The 23,780-nt window shown below is 43.7% G+C and overlaps 1 protein-coding gene across 9 annotated transcripts in view; it reads right to left on the bottom strand.

Moving 5' to 3' along the window:
• The window catches only part of GULP1 (GULP PTB domain containing engulfment adaptor 1), a 276,060-nt gene that overhangs the window by 76,836 nt on the left and 175,444 nt on the right, over positions 1-23,780 (bottom strand). For all 9 annotated transcript variants that reach the window (XM_084815697.1, XM_084815722.1, XM_084815658.1 and 6 more), the window contains one exon: positions 18,995-19,056. In XM_084815697.1, coding sequence (XP_084671823.1) covers positions 18,995-19,056 — 62 coding nt within the window. The remainder of the gene's footprint in view (positions 1-18,994; positions 19,057-23,780) is intronic.

The raw sequence follows: 23,780 nt of genomic DNA, 5'->3' as shown, positions 1-23,780 counted from the left end.
ACATCACTTATAGCGACATGACTCAGTTCCTTACCAGGCCACTCACTTACTGTTGCTTCCTTAACCCACGTGTATTGATTCCTGCATTCTATGCTTCTTCATTTATGACTCAAACTAAGCGAATTGCCATTAGTTGAGGAATACACCATTTCATGACTTACATTTAAAAGCTAACCCCACCCCCCGCTTATCACAAATTAGTCATGCAGCACCTTTGAGTCTTTGTATCAAATTACACTTTCAATTTGCCTAGATCTCATTTGATTCTTAATTCTCTTCATTCCTCAGCCAGAGGTCACCTTATTGTTCCCGTTTCCAGCTCAATTACTATTACTGGCAAATCTCTTAGTAATCTATCTACCGTGCCATTATTCAGAACAGCAGTGTTATCTCACACTTTTAGCTTATTGATTTTCCTATAAACCCAAGAGATGAAAATCTTTTCCTTTTAACATTCCCTTGACACTTAGTTGTCAAATCAACTTTTCCTATGATTTTCTAACTTTATGGCAATTGATCAGTGCTGCAGTACTACTCTGGAAAATGCTTACAAATAAGGATGTAGGTTAGACATATTTCATTGCTTTTATTATCTACGCTGCAACAGGGGTGGGGAACGTCTTTCAGCCTGAGGGCCGAATTCAATTCTGATGAAGCTCTTGGGGGCCACATTCCAATGGTGAGCCACTGGGAGTGGGGCCAAAATACAAAAAAAGAAAAAGAAAAAAGCAAAGCATTTTGTAGCTTAAAGCTCTTGCTGTCTGTAATCAAGCTTTACGAGATGCATTTCAGTTGTTTAGAATGGGGAAAAAAAACCCTCCACACAAAAGCCCGGAAACTACCAAACCATCAGTGGTTGGGGGGAAAAGGGAAAAGAGTGTCACTTCTGGGGAACCCTGGTTGGCCAGATTAAGGACCCCAGAAGGGCAGGACTTGGACCCAAGGCCTGAGGTTCCCCAACCTGCCCTACAGTACACAACATGCCCCTCTTGCCTGTCTTATTATTCTAGGAAGATAGGAGTACCACCAACTGGATTTGTACTGAAACAGAGAGAGACATTGGGCAATATCCAATGGTGACCACCCATGCGCAGCCAGCCCCATTGCACAAGCAGTGCCCACTGCTTGTTGTGCAACAAAGATTTAGTGCTTCTGGGGTCAAGCCCAAACAAGCAGAAATGCTTGCTTCTAGGACAGAGCAGGTTGGATACTGCCCCGTCGCCAAAGATGGGTTCTCCAAGGGCACAGTCTCCAAGGGTTGCACCTTGGGTACTCGTAAACCCCTGAACTTGGAGGCTTGTGAGTATCCTATGTAGAGAGGGAGGAGCCTTGCACCTCCCACACAGCATTTTAGCTAGATGGGCAATTTATCCCGTCTAGTGGAGGCTTTGAGGAAGGGAGGAGGCTGGGGCGGTGATAGGAAAAGGTGTAAGCCAGGCGCCCCGGCCTCTTCCCCTCCATGCCCTCAGGGATGCCTCTTTCCCTTGTCTCCATGCTCCATTTACTGAGCATGGAGAGGCAGCTGGTGCAGTTTTGTCTGCGCCAGCTGCGAGTGGGAGGGGAGAGCACTTTCCTGGCTCTGAGGTTGGAGACTTGTCTTGGAGAACAGAGCCAGGAATCCAAAAAATCCTATGTACTCCAGATGCTGTCTAGGGGACATAGGCTGGCTCCCTAAGATATGTAAGCCAAATGATTATAAGGGTTAATTGGCAATGAAAGAATACAGGCACCAGAGGCCAGAGAATGAATTGAATGTCACCAAAGTAGCCCTCTTACCCCATCTCATATTCCTAGACTCTTGGCTATCACACTAAACCAAAGCTTGTTTAAATAGCACCTTACAACTCCTCTTGTATCGTGGTACATCCCACCTCTCTTCTGCCAATCCTCCATTTCCTATTCCCTTTCTTTTTTCAACTCATCTTCTTTTCCTCTAAATTCCAACATGGAATTCCAAATTCCATGCTGGCTGGGGAATGCTGGGAGCTGCAGGACTTTTTCTTTGCCTAAACCTGCATAGGAATTTGCCCTAACCCCACCTTCTGTATAGGTGTTTCTGGAAAAGCACCAGAACTCACCTTCAGATCAACCAATTCTTCCTTCCTTTTAAAAAATTCTCGATCAAAACCATAAGTCAGAAGAAAAGAATTTCAGTTCTCCTGTATTCCTACCATCTGAGGAAACTTCTTTGAATCATGAAAACTGGCTGAAAAAGGAATGGTTGTAGCAGGTGGAGAAAACCTATTTATCCCTCAATACAATAATCTGCTTCAGGTCTGGCTGCACATACTGACTGCACATTCTCAACATACACAATAAGGCTGGAGAAAGACTTCACTATGATAGTTTTTAAGGAATTTGATAATTATTTTTAAATTGAATTTTAAAGGAAAGAGTGCCATTTCCTGGTGTTCACAAACTCATTTATTTTGCCTCACTTTCATCTTTAGTCAAATAGGTTTTATGGCATTTTGCACCACAACACCCTGTCAAATTTGTAAATCAAGACAATAGTTGGAAGAGCATGCACACTATAGGTAGCAATGCTTGTTTTATATGATCCTCAAGTCTGTGGAAAAAACCAAACCAAAATAAAATCTCCATCCCAAGGAAAATAAATCACAGCACAATTCTGTACATGTCTACTCAGAAGTAAGTCCCCCTGAGTTCAGGTAAGTGGTTACAGACTGCAGTCTCAATCTTCCTCTACCATTTTGAGGTAGCAATCGTGTTCTGGGCTACGTAATTTGGTTTTAAAAAGAAGAAGTGTGACGTGTATGGTTTTCCCACTCAAGTAATTATGCTACAGGAGGGGTCTCTTTGGTAGTTTGTTATCTATTAATGCAACATAGAATGGATTCAAGAAAAGAAATGCTGCCTTACTCTGAGTGACAGCATTCCCTAACATGCTCCAAAGAGAACCATTTCCATCTCTTTTTGCCCTCTAGTGCAAGGCCTCTTCAGTGACTCCATATAGTAGCATATACAGTCATGGTGCAAGCCACGATACACACACACTCATTCTGATTAATGTGAGTTTATGGGTAAATTAAAAATGGTGAATTTATCTAACACTGAATTTACTACCGTGAAAATGGGTTGGGCTTGCATCAATATTGGATCATATTTTGGATCTATCTTTCCAAGCTCTCTGCTATAATGGTACAAATAGGAGGAGTGGAGGTGAAATTTCATTATGTGCCATGTAAACTATATGTTTCCCTGCATGTCAAGCCACCTGCATTCAACCACATCACTCGGCCAAGTCTCCAGTGAGCCAAGAGGCTGTATGAAATCTCAAGAGACTATAAAGAGAAAATGCCCAGATTAAATGTGATTTCATACCTCAAGCAGGATCCATGCAGTGGCAATAATTTAAAAGGTAATACGTAATAAGCTCACTAGAGGCTTGACCTATCTCCTAGGAAAATTAATTGTTATTAGCTTGACTACAGTTAGAGCAGGACCAGGCTCAAAGGGTCTGCAAAGCAGCACTATACTTTCAAGAAATGGCAATTTCATAAATTTATGCAACTCTGATATATGTCTTTTCTTGCTGTATGTAGCATATATTAGAATCCAAACCATCTGCTGAGATTTCACTAAAAATGCAGAAATTCTATTTATAGTTTCTACACTGCACTTTCTACTTCATTCAGCTTAATTTACTCAATATATCAAACACATTTCCTCAAATCTTGCTATCCTAGATAGTAAACGTTCTAGTCTACCATAGAGATTTTTGTGACATGTTATATGTAGGGATGGACGAAAGTCCCTTACCTGGTCCCGCAGCTGTTTTTTTTGGGGGGAGGCACTCCGTTTCTCCCCCCAAAATTCTTGGCAGGTAGGGAGGCGCCCCGTCCCTCCCCGCCAAAATTCTGGCCGGGGGGGAGGCACCCCATCCCTCCCCGCTGAAATTCTGGCCAGGGGGGAGCGCCCCGCCTCTCCGGCCGCGAAAGAAAAAAGTTATGTAAAAAAAAAAAGTGATAGGCTACGTAAATCTTTACGTAGTCTATCACTTTTTTTTTTTACTTTACTTGGAAATGGCGGTGGCGGCAGCCGGTCGGAAGACTGGCCGCCGCCGCCGAACCGCCGCTGGGACCCGCCACCGAGAGGGACATTCGCACGAGTCCCATCCCAAGGGGGGAGCGGGGGGTGTCGGAGAATTTCCCCACCAATTTCGGGGGGCCGAATGCATTGGCATTCGGCCTCCCAGAGATTCGTGGAGAAATTCTCCGACATCCCTAGTTATATGACAGGATTGATGAATTTAGGCTGTAGTCGTACGCACACTAATCTGGGAATAAACCCTTTTAAATGCAATGAGACTTATTTTCATGTAAACACTTATAGGATTGAACTGTTAATATGCACATTACATTTCACTGCATGTACTACTTACTAACATGTACCAAATGTGTATCCAGTTTGGGAGCACACCACTAAACTGTACCTGTTTGGCTGATAGAGTATCATGTCTTCCATACAGTAAGTACAGTTCTAATAACTTGACTAGTATATTCTGACTTTTGAATGGTGTGATGTGCTGAAACAAATATACTTGTGTATATTATCTCATATACAGATATGTTTTCTAGATGGTAGGAACATAAATATTTAGGGCTGTGCAGGGACTGCCCAACCTGCTTCAGAGGCCAATTTGAAGCTTCCGAATCGGCCCCAACCTGTCTCAGCTCAATGTGGACCCTGCCCAACCTGCTTCGGGCTCCGGGTCCGAAGTGAGGTTCAGACATCCCCCCAGCTGTGTGATCCCCATGCCCCCATCCAGCTGCAGTAGCCCCACACCCCCTGCCCTCACAGCCACTCAAGCCCCCTGCTCCTTACCTGAACCCATGGGGAGTACCCACAGCCATTACCCTCTTCAAGGGAATTGCCATTTTCTTTTCAAATGGTGACTCCTTTTCCAGGAATAAAATCTTACACAAATGGCAGCCATAAGGCCATCATGTCCACAACATTACAGGTGTAAATGCACCATTTACATAAGATTTCATTTCAGAAAAAGCGGAGTTGCAATTTTAAAAGAAAATGGTGATTCCTTTGAATAGGGCGACAGGTGCGAGCACTCCCCACGGGTCCAGGTAAGGAGTAGAGGGCTTGCATGGCTATGCGGGCAGCTGTGCGGATCAGCCCCAAGTGCTCCAAAGTGCTTCATATTGATCCGACCCAGTTTGGACTGCTTCGGGCCGATCCCGACCCACTCCAGTTCTGGACCAAAGCAGTCCGAATCGGCCTGTTTTGGCTTGGAATTCACATCCAGAGACGAAGAGGTACACAGCCCTATCCATATTGTGTATGGTCTGAATAAGGTATGGTTGAGATCTCCTGAATACTTCAGAGCTTGATTTTATCAGCCCTCAAGTTCCATGACACTGGCTTGTTTAGGATAAGCAACAGTGTCAAAATAAATGTATCCATTTTCATCTCACAAATTTAAAGACAGGCACAAATCATGTGTATCATTGGTATTTTGTTTTCTAGGAACAATTATAGGGATGGGTAAGAGTTTCCTTTCTGTTTATTTTTTGATAAGGATTAACCAAAATTTGCAAATTTCTTCGATTTCAAGATAGAAAGAATGTATGCTTAAAAAAATACATGTGGCAAAAAGCGAAACTAACAGGACCGGGGCTTTGAGTGCTAAACATCTGTGTTTGAATCCCTGTATACTGAGGCATATTTGTAGTGCTGAATTTGGATTGCCACCTCTTTTTTTTTTTTACAGACACCTTATCTTTAATAGCTATATCGCAGGCAGGGGCAACATGGCCCTCTCTATGCTGGGAATAGCTGTGCCTATTGCATTTGGTCGGTGTGGATGGGTGAGAATTTTGTTTTGTTTTTGATAAAGATTTACCCAAATTTGCAAATTCCTTCATATTCACAATTGAAAGAACTTGAGATTTTAAAAATAGGAATGCGGGAGAAAGCAGACGGATTCACTCATCCATAAACAAGTACGACACTCCCTAAGCAAAATATGCTGTAGAATTGTCTGCCACTGTGGCTAAAAAACATCAATTGATAAAAATGGTACAGTTCAACCTTCCAAAACCTGGTACCTTCCAGATGTTTTGGACTACATCTCTCAGCATTCTTGACCATTGACCATGCTGGTGGAGGTTGATGGGAGTGGAAGTCCAAAACATCTGAAGGGCAAAGAGTTGGGAAAGGTGGCATAATTATGGGTTGGATTTTTATCAAACCAGTCTCCTGTGAAAGGTGTTCACTGGCAATGGAGATGTTCAGAACATCTAAAGATTCTATGTACAGCCATTTAGGTGATAGGCATAAGTTACATCAGGAACTTATCCTATTCAACCCAACTAGAAAACAAGGAATTTGAAATGAGCACAAAAGTCAGCTCATACAATAAAGTCTAAAAATGTTTCAAGAATATTAACAAGAATTTTATCAGAATAATATCAGACTTATACCTCCAAAGACATTCCAGAATTGTGGAGCAGCTGCCCAGTACATTTCTCAGTAAACCCTCATTGTGTAGATGGTTCATGGATGGTACTGTCTCTTTCAGAGACAGTGATAAAAAATGAGAGAAGGCAGCCCTGTCATAAACACTTTTTTTCATGTTTTCAACATTTAAGAAGGCTTGAACAAGCAAATCCCTAGATCTGAAGCTCCTGCGTGCTTGAGTACTGGGGAAACAGAATGCACAAACGCACTTCACTTGGATAGGAGATGAATGTGAACACAAGATCAGACTCAGAGGCAGAGAGTCTAACACAGACTACATTGCAGAAATGCTTACAGGACACAATATATACATATCAAAGCCATTATGTGTTATTTGAGCAGAGGAAAAATTCAACTGTTTGAATAACTTCTCACTGTAAAATGTGTTTATGCGCCAGTCCAGGAACATGTTATCATGCTTGAAACACATTGTTGAAAGACAACACAATTGTTTTGGACATGGCTAAAAAGAGAAAATATATCCCAATTATCACTTTCTTGCACTACTAGGAAGTAAAAGCCCTGGCATGATAGTATAACACAAAACACAACATGGAACACCAAGTACCACGCTTCATTTTCTACCTTGCTACCAAAGCATAGTGATTTTGATCCCCTTCCATCATGTCTGTGAGATAGGTTAAGGGACAGAAAAACCCTACATCTTCACCTGGACCTTTGAACATCACATTATCTCCCTCCCTCTAATTTTACTACAGCATGTAGCAAGATGCACACATCTCTTTCTAGCCAATAGGGTCCCACTCTTGCCGAAGTGCCAGGTTTTTGTCAAGTTAACTCCCTACTAGGTATTTAAATGGATACCAAAAGCAAGATAGCAACTCAAAGCAACACCTATGAGGTAGCCTGACAAAATATTGGTCATGTAGGTTTTCAGAGAATCTGGACATATGAACCCAAGAGTTCTACTAGATTAGAACAAAGCCCATATGAACCGGGCCTAATCCACAACACTGCCACGCAGCAGTATATGGCACTGTGCTGATACAGCTTGTGGCCCTCTCATTGTCAGCAACTGCCAAGCAAACATGGGATCCAGAAAATACACAACCAAGCTATTTATATAATTATGTTTGAACTTACAGTTTTTTATTTACTCTGTGTGCATTTCCCAGAGAATAAACGAGGACTAATTCATAATGTCAAGGCTGGTGGACTGCAGGTCAGTAGATGGTTCCATAAGTGGTTGAGTGGAGAATAAGATAATCAATCCGGCAGCTGAGCAGACAGGCAAGTGACTAAGCAGCCCAATTTGCTCTCTGAGCAAAAACCACAAAAGTATCAACAACTTTGTAGAGGCAGACTGGGAGTCTGGGACCATCTTGAATCCTTGTGTGTTACTGGCTCCTGCTGGGCTGAAATCTGCAGCATCATCTTCTGACCATCTGCAATGCAGGCCAGCATTTCCCCCACCTGAGAGAGGGAGTAAAAAGTGCCTGCCCCTCCTGCCATTGTCTCAGGTTCAGGACCCTTTACATACGTTTTCCTGAACTGGGATGCAACTTCACTATATTCCTAATATGCAAAGTTGTTTGCATAATATTTTGATTACTGTACCTACAAAGGAAGTGTGCTACTAAAAAGAATGATGGGATGCTGTGTACATAGTAGCTTAAGCAAAGCGAAAAAAATGACAATCACATTATTGATTTCAATGAGAGAGTTAAGCAGTTGCCTAACGATACTTAATCGGCTGGAATGCGCTCAATGTAACAAAGTAAAACTGCGCTGCAATTCGCAGCCCATGTAATTCAGCATACCAACACTGATTGTAATGGATCTCTGCCAATTTTCAGCAACCGAATATTTGGCCCTTAGCGATCTTATTGTGGCAGCCATCAGAAAACAATCCCCGGGGTGGGGGGCGAGTTTTATCTGTTACATCTCTGATCTTTTAAAAATATCACATAAAGTAGAACACAGCCCTAGAAAGCTTCCTCTGACTAAAATCATGCTTTTTTAATACTTCATCTCAACAGTGATGTTCTGAAAGGTCATAAAATTCCAACCTTGACATTGACCTGGTTTGCACGACATGACAACCCACGATGGGTTGTCAGCCTTGTTTCTTTCAGGGTGGCTTGTTGTAATGTCCGAACCCAGCGAAGTTTCCTCAGTGGTTTGTTAACTGCACACCAGCCACCCTGAGAGCCCATGGCTTGTTGTTGGGTTGTCAGGGTGGTTTGTTTCCACAGTGGCTTGCTGTTACGTGCAAACCTGGCACAATGGCTTGTTGGAAAGGGATACAGAGCCACCTGGAAAGACTGGCAAAAAACTCGGTTGCTACTTGTGATCTTGCTAATGATATCTCCCCTCCAGTACGTCTTGAAATGATACTAGTCAGGTTTTTTTTTAACCTTAAAGAGATTTGTGCATATTTAACATAATTTTAAAAAAAATCTTCAGGGAGATTTGCCAAAATGCAACGTTATTTGTCTTTCACCTTTGGGGAGATTTGCACAAATTTTACTTACTTACTTACTTACTTAATTATTTTTTAACTTTTGGGATAAGGGACATTGGCACAAATTTGCAGTAACTGCTGCATTTATGTATATGTTAAATACCAGTAACTATTTACTGCTCAATGCTGTGGCCATTGGCCTGTGCTATCCCTCAGGGTTCCATCTTATCCCCATGCTATTTAACACATACAGGAAACCGCTGGGAGAGATTGTCCAGAGTGGTGGGGTTCAGTGTCACCAGTATGCTGGTGACACCCAACTCTCTCTCTCTTTTCCATCTAAATACAAGGAAGCTGTTCTGATTCTAAATCGGTGCCTAATGTCAGTAACAGACTGGATGAAGGCAAACAAATTGAAGTTTAATCTAGGGATGTCAGAGAATTCTGCCACAGATCTTGGTGAGGCCAAATGCCAGTGCATTCAGCCCACCGAACTCCGTGGTGGAACGGCCTGCCCCCCCGCCCCCCCGCGGATCCCCCCCGGGATGACACTTACCTGGGGCGGATGTTCCAGACGGCGGCGGCTCCAGCGGTGGCTTCGGCGGCTGGTCTTCCGACCGGCTGCCACCGCCGCCACCATTTGTAGTCTGTTCCCCCCCCCATTCATGATAGGCTATGTAAAGACTTACGTAGCCTATCACATCTGGGTTAAAAAAACAAAACAAAACCGCGTACGCAAATGGTGGCAGCTACAGCTGCCGCCATTTGCGTTCCTTATTTTTGGCCGTCTTAGTCTACGTAAATATTTACGTAGACTAAGACGGTGAAAATAAGGGGGAACGCAAATAGTGTATTTGCGTTCCCCCTTATTTTCACCATCTTAGTCTACATAAATATTTACATAGACTAAGACGGCCAAAAATAAGGAACGCAAATGGCGGCAGCCGTAGCTGTCGCCATTTGCGTACGCGTTTTTTTTTTTTTTTTAAACCCAGACGTGATAGGCTACGTAAGTCTTTATGTAGCCCATCACGGCTGAATTCAGGGACACAAACAGTGGCGGCTACGGCTGCCACCATTTGCATCCCTGCTAGCCAGCGGCTGGATGTCCGGCTGCTGGCAGAGCCGGCCGGCGGCTCTGTGGAACCCCGTGGAGCGGAGCTGGCCAGCCAGGATTCCGGGAGGAGGGACGGAGTGCCTCCCCCCCCAGCGGAACCCGGCAGAGCCAGGTAAGCGGGGGTTTTGTACACCCCTAGTTTAATCCTAACAGGAAAGAGGTGCATTTGGTCAATTGAAAGGCAGATCAGGGAATCGGGATTCAACCTGTGCTGGATGGAGTTATGCTCCCCCTGAAGACTCAGGCTTGCAGTTTGGGAGTACTCTTGGACTCAGCCCTGAACCTGGATGCCCAGGTCTCCGCGGTGGCCAGGAGTGTGTTTGCAGAGAGAGCTGAGGCTAGTGTGCCAACTGCACCTGTCCCTAAAGCTGTCTGATCTGGCCACAGTCATGCATCCTGTAGTTACGTCCCGTTTGGACTACTGCAACATGCTCTGTGTTGGGCTGCCTTCGAAAACCGTTCAGAAACTTCAGCTGGTCCAGAACGTGGGGCCAGACTGTTCACTGGGGCTGGTTACAGAGAGCACATGACTCTCTTGTTACAGCACCTTCACTCACTACTGCTCTGTTTCTGGGCAGAATTCAACGTGCTGGTTGTAAAGTACTATATGGCTTGGGACCAGGCTACCTAAAAGTCCACCTTCTGCCATATGAATCTGCCCAGTCCTTAAGAACCTGGAGAGGCCCTTATTTTGATATCACTGCCATCAGGGGCGTGTTTGGTGGCAACACGAGGGAAGCCACTTTCCGTGGCTGCTCCCAGGCTGCAGAACTCTTAAGGGAGGCTAGGTTTGCTCCCTTTCTGTTGTCCTTCTGCTGGCAAGCAAAGACCACTTTATTCAAGAAAGCCTTTGGCCTGTAGGTGGGTCTGTTGGTTTGGATCCTATTTTTATTCTGTAATGATTATGTTTGTATTGTATTTTAACATGTTTTATTGTTTTAGTCTGTTTTAAATTGTTTTTGTAAGCCACCTTGAGTGCCATTTTTTGGTAGAAAGTCCTGTATAAATCAAATAAATCAATAAATAACTTTAGCGAATGTGCGCAAATCTCCCCAAAAGTTGAAAAATAAAAATAAAGTTACATTTGCGCAAATCTCCCTGAAGGTGAAAACAAAACGCTAAATATGTTCAAATCTCCTCGAACGCAAAAAAAACTCTACAAAATAAAACTCTACTCCACTAATTACTGCATTTGCTGTGGTTGTGCCGCAACGGCCCATGGGATATGTGCCAAAAGTGGGAAGCAGGAATAACAAGCAATGGCAAGCTACAGAATGCCTGATTGTCTGTTGGAAGTAACATGGATTAGCGAGCAAACAACCAACTCACCATAGCTTATTTTCAGGCTGGATGGCTTATTGTGATGTGTGACCCACGTATTGACTCATAAATCAAAGGAATCAAAACAGCAACTTTTGTTCAGTATTTCCCCTTAACTGAAGTACTACAAGTGATTTTATTCCACAATCCACGACATTGCTTTCAGAATACAAGGTCTGAGTAGTATTTGAACTAACGCGCACACAATGTGAAAAGCCCATTACAAATTTCAGTCCTGATATCCTGTCTTGTATACACAGCTCTTACTACTGAAAAATAGAAGGCCTTGAGAGGCAAACATTTATTTCAAGTACATTTCAAAAATGTCTGGCACTTTTGAAGAACTTCTTGAGCAATACATTTTTTTAAAAGAATCTTTTTCGGCTCAACTTTTTTCAGTATAAAACTGAATTTACCACGTGTTAAACATCACATATTTTGGAAATAAGGATTAAAAGAACAACTCACTACCTTTGTCTTCCTCGCATAAGAAGCCACCAGATCAGCTACATCTGAGCTAGTTATGCCTCAATCCATTCCTTCTGCAGCTCTTAACACACATATGATTTCCCAAACTGTTTACTGTATCGTACAACTATAGACTAAACTACATATGGCAGATCTGGGATTTTTCTTTTACTAATTAGCAACCACAGGCAGCTGCTTTAAAAACAAGCAAAGCAATGCTCTAGAAGATGTTTCTTTCTTTCTTTCTTTCTTTCTTTCTTTCTTTCTTTCTTTCTTTCTTTCTTTTGTAATTAGGTAATTAATTAATTAATTAAATGTATTAATCACCCATCCGGCTGGTCACCCAGCCACTCTGGGCGATGTACAACAACAGAACAGTTAAAACAATAAAATTCTACATTAAAAACATCATAAAAATACCCTAACCCACCCCAAATGCCTGCCTGAACAATCATGTTTTTAATGCGCGACGGAAGCTCATTAAAGAGGGAGCATGGCGGAGTTCCCTAGGGAGGGAGTTCCACAGAGTGGGGGTCACCACAGAGAAGGCCTTCTCCCTCGTCCCCACCAGCCTAGCTGTCCTGGCTGATGGGACAGGGACAAGGCCATCTGAGGCTGATCTTGTTAAGCAGCCTGTCTGGTGTTGCTGGAGGTGCTCCTTAAGATAGGCTGGGCCGGAACCGCATAAGGTTTTAAAGGTCAAAACCAACACCTTGAATTTGGCCCAGAAAACAACTGGTAACCAGTGCAACTCCTGCAGCACTGGAGTGATGTGATCTCGCCGCTGGCTGCCTGTAATCAGGCGAGCCGCCGCGTTCTGTACCAGCTGCAGCTTCTGAACTGTCTTCAAGGGTAACCCCATGTAGAGCACATTACAGTAGTCTAAACGAGAGGAGACCAGGGCATGTACTACCGATGGGAGCAGATGGTTGGGAAGGTAGGGGCACAGCCGCTGTATCAGATGGAGTTGGTACAGCGCTGACCAGCTCACAGATGAAACTTGAGCCACCATGGACAGCTGGGAGTCTAAAATGACCGCCAGGCTGAGGACCTGGTCTTTCAAGGGTAGCCGTACCCCTGTCAGGAGCGCCCTAGCTGCCTCTTACAGTCCCCTCCAATAGCCAACTCAAAACACAGACAAAAAGGATTCTTCCCAAGGCTTTATTCCATTTACAAGTTAATGACTCTTTCATATGCTGATCACCAATGACTAAGCAAGGAACTGCACTGGGGTAGTTAGCAGAGTAGCCTAAGCTCCAGGTAAGGCAGTTGGTCCCTATTTGAAGGAGAAGGGTGGGAAGATTCTGAACGTATGGGCTATGGAGAGATCCTCCCTCTTACCCTTGGGTCCTAGGGATGCGACCATTGTTTTAGCTCCAAGACAGCAGAGCACCTCCTCTTGGCACCCTCCATCTGGCGCCGCCCTATCCAGAGCCCTCCTCATATCATCCACCAAGGCGACCAAGGCCATTTCTGTCCCATGCCCAGGCCTGAAGCCCAACTGAAATGGATCTAGATAATCAGCTTCTTCCAAGTGTGCCCTCAACTGCATCGCCACCACCCGCTCAATCACCTAGCCCCCAAATGGCAGATTCGAGACTGGGTGAAAGTTGTTCAGAATTTGGGGATCGAAGGAGGGCTTCTTTAAGAGTGGTCTTATCACTGCCTCCTTGAGGGCTGATGGCATCACTCCCTCCTCAAGGGAAGCATTCACCACTGCCCTGATACCCTCACCCAATCGCTCTCTGCAGCCCATAATGAGCCAAGATGGGCAAGGATCAAGTAAGCAGGTGGTCGGCCTTACAGATGAAAGCACCTTGTCCACTTCATCAGAAGGAAGAAGCTGGAACCAATCCCACAAAACCGGTTTGCCACGGACCGCCTCTTGCTCACTAACTGTATCCACAGCGCACGGAATGACACTCCTAATCTGATCAATTTTATCTGCAAAGTGCCTTGCCAAGGCCTCACAGGAGGCCTTAGAATGCTCCAGCGGTTCCGGAGCAACTGGACCGACCAGGCTCTGGACCACTTGGAACAGCCTCTTGGGACAGCACTCTGCGGACGTGATAGAGGCAGCATAATATTGCCATGTGATAGGCTGAAGATACAGCTCTAGCCCGTGTCTGATCGTCTTTGGAGCAAGACGTCTGCCACCAGCGCTCTAGCCGTCTCACCTCCTGTTTCAGAGCTTGTAACTGCGGATTGAGCCATGGTGCAGTCTGAGCCCTGTTCAGGGGGAGAGGGCGTTTCGGAGTACCTGATCTAATGCCCCAGTGATTGCGGCATTCCAGCCACCCACCAGGGTCTCGACTGAGTGGCTGTTGGCGTGCTCCAGAGAATCCCCAAGCGCGTTCAGGAATCCATTCGGATCCATAAGATGCCTAGGGCGGACCATTTTAATGGGTCCTCCACCCCTGCGGAGCAGTTGTGGAACTAAGAAGTCCAACGTCACCAGATAGTGATCTGACCATGACAAGGGGATGGTGGATATACCCCTGACTTCCAGATCACTTCCCGCTTCTCCACTTCTCCAGAAACAAATACAAGGTCTAGCGCATGATTGGCTACATGGGTGGACCCAGTTAGAATAGGGTGCAGTGCCCAGGAAGCTATGGTCTCCATAAAGTTCCAAGGTGCCCCCATGAGGACAGCCTCTGAATGTACATTGAAGTCCCCCAACACCAATAAGTTAGGGGACTGCACACGCACATCAGAGACCACCTCAAGCACCTCGGCCAGGGAGTCAGTCGTGCAGCGGGTGGACGGTACATGTTGTTGAACTCTTTTCTCCCATGCACTTTTCCCAGTGGAAATCTCTTCCCCACCACCACCTCCAAGGTGCTATTAGTTCTTGGGTGGAGTGTATGTGTTACATCTGAGAAAGAGCATAGGGGAAAGGGTCCAACCTCTTCTTCCAGAGCATGTCATCTCTGTTTTTCAAAGTGGCTTCCTGGAGGCCACTCAGAAAAACAAATGCTACGTAAGAACCTAACAGCAGTTCCCCCACATCACTTTTGTAACACCCCCCCTCCCATATGCATATCATAATACCATACACACAATCTAACGAGTCATGAAAGACCTTGTTTTAATTGTGAAATTATATTGTCAACAATTCCAGAATTTACACCATGGGCCACACAGGGGCTTTACTACCATGCCCCCAAACACACACACACACCGTTTTATGTGCGTGCTGTTTTTGTTTGATATAACATCCAGCCTGAAGAAGAGTCCTACAAACCTGGCTGAGTATATTTTAGCTTTTCGATTGATCCTAATAAAATTATTACAGTGTCGAAGCTTTGATTTATTTTATTCTAATGGCTGCAATTGTTCTATAAACAGGCCACTTCACTTCAAAGCTTTATTTTTCTGAACCTTTTCCTTGTAATATAATACATTATCTGTTATGTTTTTAGGCCACAACCCTGGAACTTTGAAAAGAAATGAAACAGATGGTGCAGCAACACTGCGACTTTTTGTAAACCCTCTTCTGAATATGGTGGGTGCTAATGGTGATATTACCTATCTCTTGAAAACAACAGATTGGAGTTGCATGATTAATCTGGCACCTTTTATTTATCATCAATTGTCACAGAAATCACATTCATTTTATTTTTGTTCATCTGCTAGTTAGTGTGTTCTACAGCCAGAATGCAAAAAGGCTTGTTCTATTTTGGAAAAAAGGAAAGATTAATTGGTATCCTTTTTTTAGTTGCCTTTGTTTAACCTCCTCACATTTCTGGCTGCCTGGTTTGCATTTATAGCCAAACATGGCTGTATGGCATGTGTGTGTGTATGTGACAGACTGAGAGAAAACTACACATTTACTCACATATATTTCGGGTGTAAATCCTACCACCACCACCGGCTCCCACTGCTCCTGGGATCAGTTATGGTGCTTTGTCCCATGAACTATCCCTCCCTCCTTCCTAGGCACAAGGAATTTGGGGACTAGTAGTTCTTGGATATGCAGTGAGCAAAACCAGAGCTTATTGAGGTTCTCCGAATTCTACCTCAGAGCTCATTCCGACTCGTGTCTGTATCAGATTGCGAGCTTTGTTTTCTTCTTCATGTATGAAAACACGTGCATATTTTCATATATATTTTCCCATATATGCACATTTTCCTCCAATTGATTAAAGCATGTTTGTGTGCATTTTCTAAAGGCACACTTTTTTATGCACATTTTCCAAATATACACACTTTTTGAGGACATTTTGTTTCATCTTGTTCCATGAATCATGTCACAAGCTCAGAAATGTTCGAACTTCAGCCGCAGATTGAAGGCGCGAACTGGGTAAATTCTGATAAAAAATGGACTGAAATGAACATCTCGTACATCCTTAGGCAGGGAAGTACAAATCCCTCCCTCAAACTGCAAGTCTGGTTTAACTGCACAATCACGCACTCTCTGTTCTAGGGAAAGGGACCGTGCCAGCAACTCACTGTTCAGAACATTGCTTGTTCAGCTTTAACACTGCTTCTTATTAGCTCCAGCAAATCTCACAAGATCTGGTTAACAGGTACTCAGAACAGGGAATGGTTTCCAGAAATACCCTTAAGCATGATCTACATTTAGCCTCAGATGTTTTCCTCATGCTAATATGGTTGCAGCCTGCCCCCTCCCCCGGATCTGTGGGCTCCAGTGAAGTTACCCCCCCCCACTTGCCCCCCTCCAATGCATGAGCCCTGTAAACACAAGTCCGCAATTGCACGTGTGCTGGTTCATCATATAAACAGTGGTTACAAATCAAGTGAGATTTAGATGCACTTGATTCCCATTAAAATCAGTGGGACATTCATAGTAAGGCACTCTAGAGATTGCAGTCAATATAAGTCATATTGTTCTTGACCCTCATGTAGAATTTTCCAAGAAAATTCAGCCAACAAGTGTTTAGAGTACAGCTGAAAGTTGCCTGGTTTAAACCATTTATCCTGAGTATTACTCATAACCCACATTCAGCCTAGGACATGTCCACAATTTCAGAAGTACTGCACAACTTCTTTCATTATCTAGCTCATTGGTGACTGACAATCTCTCTTTCTTCAATGGCAGCAAGGGATATTGTACAAACAGGCTACACAAATATTCTTGCCTCCACAAGATGGCAAGCAGCTAAAATATAATACAACACCTACCGGAAAATATGCCTAGCATTTTGGGAATGTCTGTGTGTGTGCATTTATTTTTAGAACTCAATTTCTAGCTCTTAGAAGTGATGGTCTAATTCAGAATTGGCCTGAAATCGGTAAACATTTTCTGAAGTCTGAAATTGATCCAATTTTATATGCGATTAAGACCTCACTGCTACCCCACCCTGCCAAAAACCCTTCCTGCTATGAACTACCTTAGCGCCTGCCCTCACTTTCTTATTCAGACTTACCAGATGGCAGGGAGGGCTCCATTGTCATAATATGCATCAGGTTTCTGGCTCCAGACATTGCTTGAAAAATGAACACCAGTGCCTAGGGTCTCTAGGAATTATGGGCAATATACATCCCATTCTTGTGATGTTCCAGATGTTTGTGGCATCCTCTAGGACCAAAGACATTGGTCCTTGCTAGCACCACCTTATCTTGTTAAATGTGGAAAGGGAATGGGCAGTACGGAGGGTTCTGGGTCAAAAGGGATCTATGTTTCATCAGTCTGGCCTCTGGAGTGTGTCTAAGCCTGATCTGAAATTGGCCCATCCTTCTAATTCAAAGTCTGTCCCATCACTTAGACAAAAAGGTAGATGTTGTGAAGATAGTTGGACTGTTCACATGGCATGACAGCCCACTGTGGGTTATTTAACCCACTGTGAGGCTCCGGTGTGTGTGGCTGCCATTTTGAATATGCTAGCTTGGGGGCTGTTTTAGGGTTATGTGAGGGTTGTTTAACTCTCGCAGAGTCTATGCTCACTGGGTTCGCACGACATGATAACTCCCAAGCAGGGACTGGATATGCAAAATGGTACCTGTGGGCACCACAGTTCTCCATGGGTTAAATAACCCACAATGAGCTGTGGGGTGTGTCGTCCAAACCCTGTCAGTGCCTAGTGAAATCTCAGAAAATGGGAGGGGTCTTAGTAGTCAGGGCCTGGGACTTCCACACCCTGTGCAGGACTCACCTACCTAATCTCCATGAACATCCCTGTCTTCATTGCCATAGGGAGGAAAAACCTAGATCTGAGAAGCGGATTAAATGTATGCAAACAATTCAACGCAGATTAAGCTATACAAAGAGTGTATTTGCATATTTTTCGGATGACACACTTTTGGTTTAAAAACGTTTTACCAAGAGCACCGAATCACCAATTTGGTTCCGGGAAAACCTGTGCGTTTCAAAGCATTGTGTTAGATGCCCACCTGTTATATCGGATTAAGTATACTTATGCTCTTGCCCATGATTCACTTCTCTATAGTTAATGATAAACAAACTCTTCCCGGCTCAGTTTGGATTGGGACTGGCAATTACTAATGGAAGTGTGTGATGCTCAAGGACCCTCCACCCCCAAAGTTCTACATTTATCCATAACTGCCAGCCCCACGCACAAAGCCCCACAACCCTGTCTCTTATGACCCCCACCTCCAGCCCCTTAACTGGTGGCTGCTACTGCTCTGATAAGAGTGATCTCTCTCCTCCTCCTCCTCATTGTTGGCATCTCTCTTTCCTCTCTCTCCCCCTAGCAGTAGAAGGGGAAGAGTGGGGAGGACTCTCCCCACTCCCTCTCCTGCCTGTAACACTGCTGTGGCTCATTACAGACACCAGGAGCTACAGAACATGTAGAGCTTCCAGGGCATTTTTAAAGAGCACGCCATACAGTGTTACAGGCACCAAAGGGGATGGGGAGGAGAGAGTGACACCTCCATCCCCACCTTGCTACTACAGCTGACACAGCAGCAGCCACCAGGGGAGTAGGTGGGAGTGGGAGGGAGGAGCTTCTCCAGCTCGGAGCCAGGGAAGAACTCAAACCCGTGATGGGCTCCTTAATACTGAAGGAAAGCATTACGATGTGCCAAGTTTTGGGTTCTCTTGCAGCCCAAATTCTTGCTCATTTTTAATCCCATTGAGCAGGCAGCAAGTTTCATGAAAGGAAATGGAAAGCAAGATCAGAATTTAGACAATTGCCAGCCATCAGGTAAGCAGTAATAAGGTAAGTAAGCAGACCCTTTACCTTTACATTGTAGGGAATATAGTGCTTTGATAAAGCCTCAGGAGTGTGCATCCACGTTTTGTCTGCAAAAGGAAAAACACACACAATTTAGCTTTACTTGTTCTCACGTTGTTTATGATCTTTTTTGGATAGGCAGCCATTATTCTCCTCTAATCCTTGCTCATACTATAGTTTTTATTTTTTTCCCCTAAAAGGTAGAGCATTATCACACATATACAGCAGCCATAGAAATAAAGGAGGACTCCTTGTGTTGGCACAACGTAGACAGAGAGATCTCCAAGGGGCTGATATATCTGTGCATTTTATACAGTGCTTTTTAAGTGCTCAAACTGCTTCATATACACTGTGTATGCAAATCTCGCAACAACACTGCAAGGCAGGCCAGCATTATTATTCTCAGGCTGCGGACAGGAGGTAAGGCTAAGGTAATAGTGCCTTCTCTGCCGTGATGAAAAGCCCACAGCATTCTCCAACCCAAACTTCTAAGCACGAGCCTAGCTGTATCTATCCAGTGCAGGGAGAGTCGCTGCTATTGCACTGCACAGGAGGTGCTCATTGCTGTTCTGCCTGGAGTGGGAAAAGTAAGGATGGAAATTTGTTTTAGATGTGGAGCGGTATACAAATGTTGTAAATAAAATGAATAAATAAAAGAAATAAATAGCTACGATGGATGCTGGCTGGGTCTGCTCTGTTCCCAGGTGGCTAAAAAGATAGGCAAGAGTTGCTGGGAAAAAAGGGGTTCTTGATACTGTAGCACTGTATGGAGGCAGCTCGTTATTTTATGTGCAGCTGAACCCATTCCTAAGACTCAGGTGTACAACAAAAGCAACCCGTAACAGAATAGAATAAAATATTACTGAACTAATGAGGTTTCCACCCTTTCCCAACTTAACCGTAAGCCCCAAAGGCCTACAGCAAACACTAGATCTTACAGTGCATCTGAAATATATATTGACTTGGACTTGGACAAGTTTGCACTGAGAGAGTATTCTTCCTGCCCTTGCGGTTTGAACATGAGCTATAAATGGTACCATTAAGAGGGCACTCTCAGAGTGAATTTCAGAGACCTTAATAGGGCACAGGGGAGGAAGCAATCTATATGGCGTATTGAGCCAAAGCTGTTGCACTGGGAACACGGAACAATCAGTCTCTTGTTTATGTAGCTTGTAGGTTCAATGCAACAACAGTGGAGAAGGGCTGTTGAGAAAACTGCAGCAGCCCTGTATCAGTCCCAAGAAGGTGTGGCTGGTGTGAGGAGTAAAAGGCTTATGATTACACTGTCGACATCTGGTGCCTACATATGGAAACTGGGATGTTGGTTGGTGATGAGCAGCCATCTACATTCTCAGCCACTGCTGTAAAGACAGGAATGCCTTGCAATGTTCCTGTCAAAGAGTAGACAATGCTAGTGGTAAAAACCTTTACTCTATTGAACTCATTGTCCAACCAGTTTTAATAAATCTCATAAGTTTTACCAGGATGAGTATTTCGGATACAGACAGAAGGGTGAAACCTCCATGTTTATTAGGGAAAGGAAGACCAAAGCGTATTTCCACAGAGGCAAGTCTGTAAAGTAAGGATTAATATATTAAAACTGGGACAGTCTCAGTATCTTCACTGGCCTGGCTGGTGTGGTTCTCTTTAATTCTCCACCTGCCCCTGAACTCAGACAGTTGTCCTTTCCTTGTATCTGAAAGGGGAAGAGGCTAGCTGACCATCCATAAAGGAGGCAGATTCTCAAGCCCAGGGTCCTTCACTCAAGCTGTGCTACACCCCCTTTTGTCCCTGTTGACAGAATAGAGACCAGGATTGGGTTGTCATTAGGGGAGAGAAGCCCCAGCTCTTTCTGCCTCATTACCCACCACCTGTCTTTCCAGCCTCGGTGGCTGGCTCCACATCAGCTATGTCATAAGATGCCAGAGTGGGCCACTTGTGCCGGACAGGAGCTAGCCTTTTGCAGGGAACCAATAATTGTGATTCCCTCCACTCTCCTCTGGATCCTACAGGACATATGGCCACTTGGTAAGTGCCATGGGAGTCTCTGTGGATGGGGGTGGGGTGTGATACTTGGTTCCACGCCATACTGATGATTAGTCAAGCAAATATATTTGGTGGGAAATGAAAGTTGAATATATCTCATATTGTCAGGCTTGGTCAGGTATTTTTAATTTGTGCAAAATCATTGACTCTTCAATAATGAGGCTACTTCCTCCTTGGTGTGAGATTATTTTCCCACCTCACATTTCAAGCTCCACAATGCATGCTAAGTTCGTGGCTTTCTAGGAGATGAGGTGGTACATAAATATAAATAGTAATAAATAAAATTATACTATTTAAAAGGTTTTGAACTCATGCTTCTGGCATTCAACTGGGGAGGAGTTTCAAAGTACCATGGCATTCTAATTTTTAAATTTTATTTGAATGTATCCTGGTATGTTTTATTTATTGCTCTGCTGGTCTGGCCAATGTGCACTGGATTTTTTGGTTACTCTATACATTACTATTACTTCTTTCTGAATAAAGAAAAACCTAAGTCACCTATGACAAACATTGTTTCATATTTCAATTAGCCTCATTAACCTACTGTTTCAGACTGGCAGTATTGGCTTAATTTTTAAAAAAATCTTTTCATATTATCCATCTATTTGTTACATATGTTTGTCACAAATTTTCCTCTTAATTATCCCTGCATTTGAGAAATCTACACTATTTTGTTCTTGGTCTCCTTATTGGGCTTTGACAGCAAGAGTTAATTGCTTTATGAAATACATTCCCATTCTGTCCTCAATGTAATTTTTAAAGTAATAGATGATTTCTTAGCTTAAAGTGACAGACAAAAGCAAAGAATATATATATATATATATATATATATATATATATATATATATATAGCGGTGAATATATAATCCTGTCTTTCACAAGATATAAGAAGGCATTCTGGTTTTGTATTTGGTTTCAGGCTGGAACTTAAACCTTTACTCATGTTGACTCACAAGGCCTTAATCTTAACCCTTTCTGGCACATTATGATCTTGTGGTTTTATGCATCTCTGATGTAGGGCCCTATTCTAAGGCAGATAGGCAGACTAGATCATATTCAGGTCATATTCAGTGCCCCAGCTGCCACATGGAAGTTACCAAAATGAACTACTGAATGGTAGAACTCACACTACAGGTGAAATGTTGAAAAATGCCTTACGATGTGTACCAGCTAAATTGCATGCAGTTTTTCCATGTCAAAGAGCCTTGTGTGGCGCAGAGTGGTAGGTGGCAGTATTGCAACTGAAACTTTCCCCGCGACCTGAGTTCGATCCCAGCAGAAGCTGGGTCCCAGGTAGCCTGCTCAGGTTGACTCAGCCTTCCATCCTTCCGAGGTCAGCAAAATGAGTACCCAGCTTGCTGGGGGAAAGGTAGTCACGACTGGGGAAGGCAATGGCAAACCACCCCACTATAGTCTGCCATGAAAACGCCAGCAAAAGTGGCATCCCTCTAGGAGTCAGCCATGACTCGGTGCTTGCACAGGAGGAACCTTTCCTTTCCTTTCCATGTCAGTGTCAGGCATTACTTCTATGAAGGGGCCAACACATTTAAATTAACTCTATTATTCCTAAGTATTTGCTGTACTGACACAAACCAGGATATTTGGAACAGTAGCCTAAAAAGGCCTTCTCCATTAATATTTACAATGGGCATGCATAAAACAACCCAAGATAACAACAACAACAACAACAACAAAAAACGGGGATTCACTGTAGATGTAAGCTTATGAAAGAATTTGGTTTCAAAGCAACAGGAAAACACTGCTAGGAAATTCATGGCCATGAGGGAGAGATATGACATGAATGAGGAAGATATACTACATTAAGAAGTTTAACTGACGATTATGCAAAGGAATCCTGCAATGAGTGTATTCAATTTAATAGATGAATGGCTTTAACAATAAAATCCAGATTAATGTGTTCCTTTACCCATTTCTCTTAAAATTAATTTTAACAGGGCTTCACAGTTCACCACTTATTTGTTCATTTTAAAATAATAAACAGAATGTTGCTTTCCAAAATAGAATAATCTAAGACAGACAATATCACAATAGCTTTTAGCACTGAGACTGCATTCTAGGTTTTCCTTGAACATCCAAATTGGCATGGTCTTAGCACAGGAGTTTAAATGGTAATTTAAACAGTAGCTAGCAAGACATTTAAATGCCATGTTAAACTGTACAGGTGTGATCATCCAACCAACGTTAAATCTCTCTTTTTCAATGACAGAGATTTAAACACATACGTAGCACTCCTTTCATGGGATTAAAAAGCGGTTAACTTGGTTGAATTGTGCCCTACTTATTTTTATGAATAAACTGCTATAACATTGTGAATTAAAATTTGATGTAAACAGTTTACACGAGACCATCAGATCTCATGGTCTGTCGATACCAGTTGCTGTTTCATTTCGCAATGTTGTCTTGACTGCCAGCAGAGGATGAACCCAAGGAGGCTGTTTGCTGGGTTTGTCATCCACGCTGTTCCCATCCTGGCACCCAAGTTTCTTGTATGGCTTAGCTGCATCCTATAGGGTCGTCGCTTCAGTGGAAGCGTAGCACTGCCAGAAACTGTTGAAGGGCTGGGTTTCAATACCGGTGAAAGGGATTAGGTATCATCTTATGCCAGAGCTGCATAATACTGGGTTCCTAGCCTCCAGTGCTACTTTCCCCACATAACCCCCATAATCCTAATGTTAGCAGTAGTGAGGCAAACCCCCAATAGTATAACCAAGGGAGATAGGATATA

This window comes from Heloderma suspectum, chromosome 1 (assembly GCF_057233095.1).
Source record: "Heloderma suspectum isolate Gila_16-S chromosome 1, 16-S_ref, whole genome shotgun sequence".
Lineage (NCBI taxonomy): Eukaryota > Metazoa > Chordata > Lepidosauria > Squamata > Helodermatidae > Heloderma > Heloderma suspectum.
This window is presented reverse-complemented; position numbering and strand designations above follow the sequence as displayed.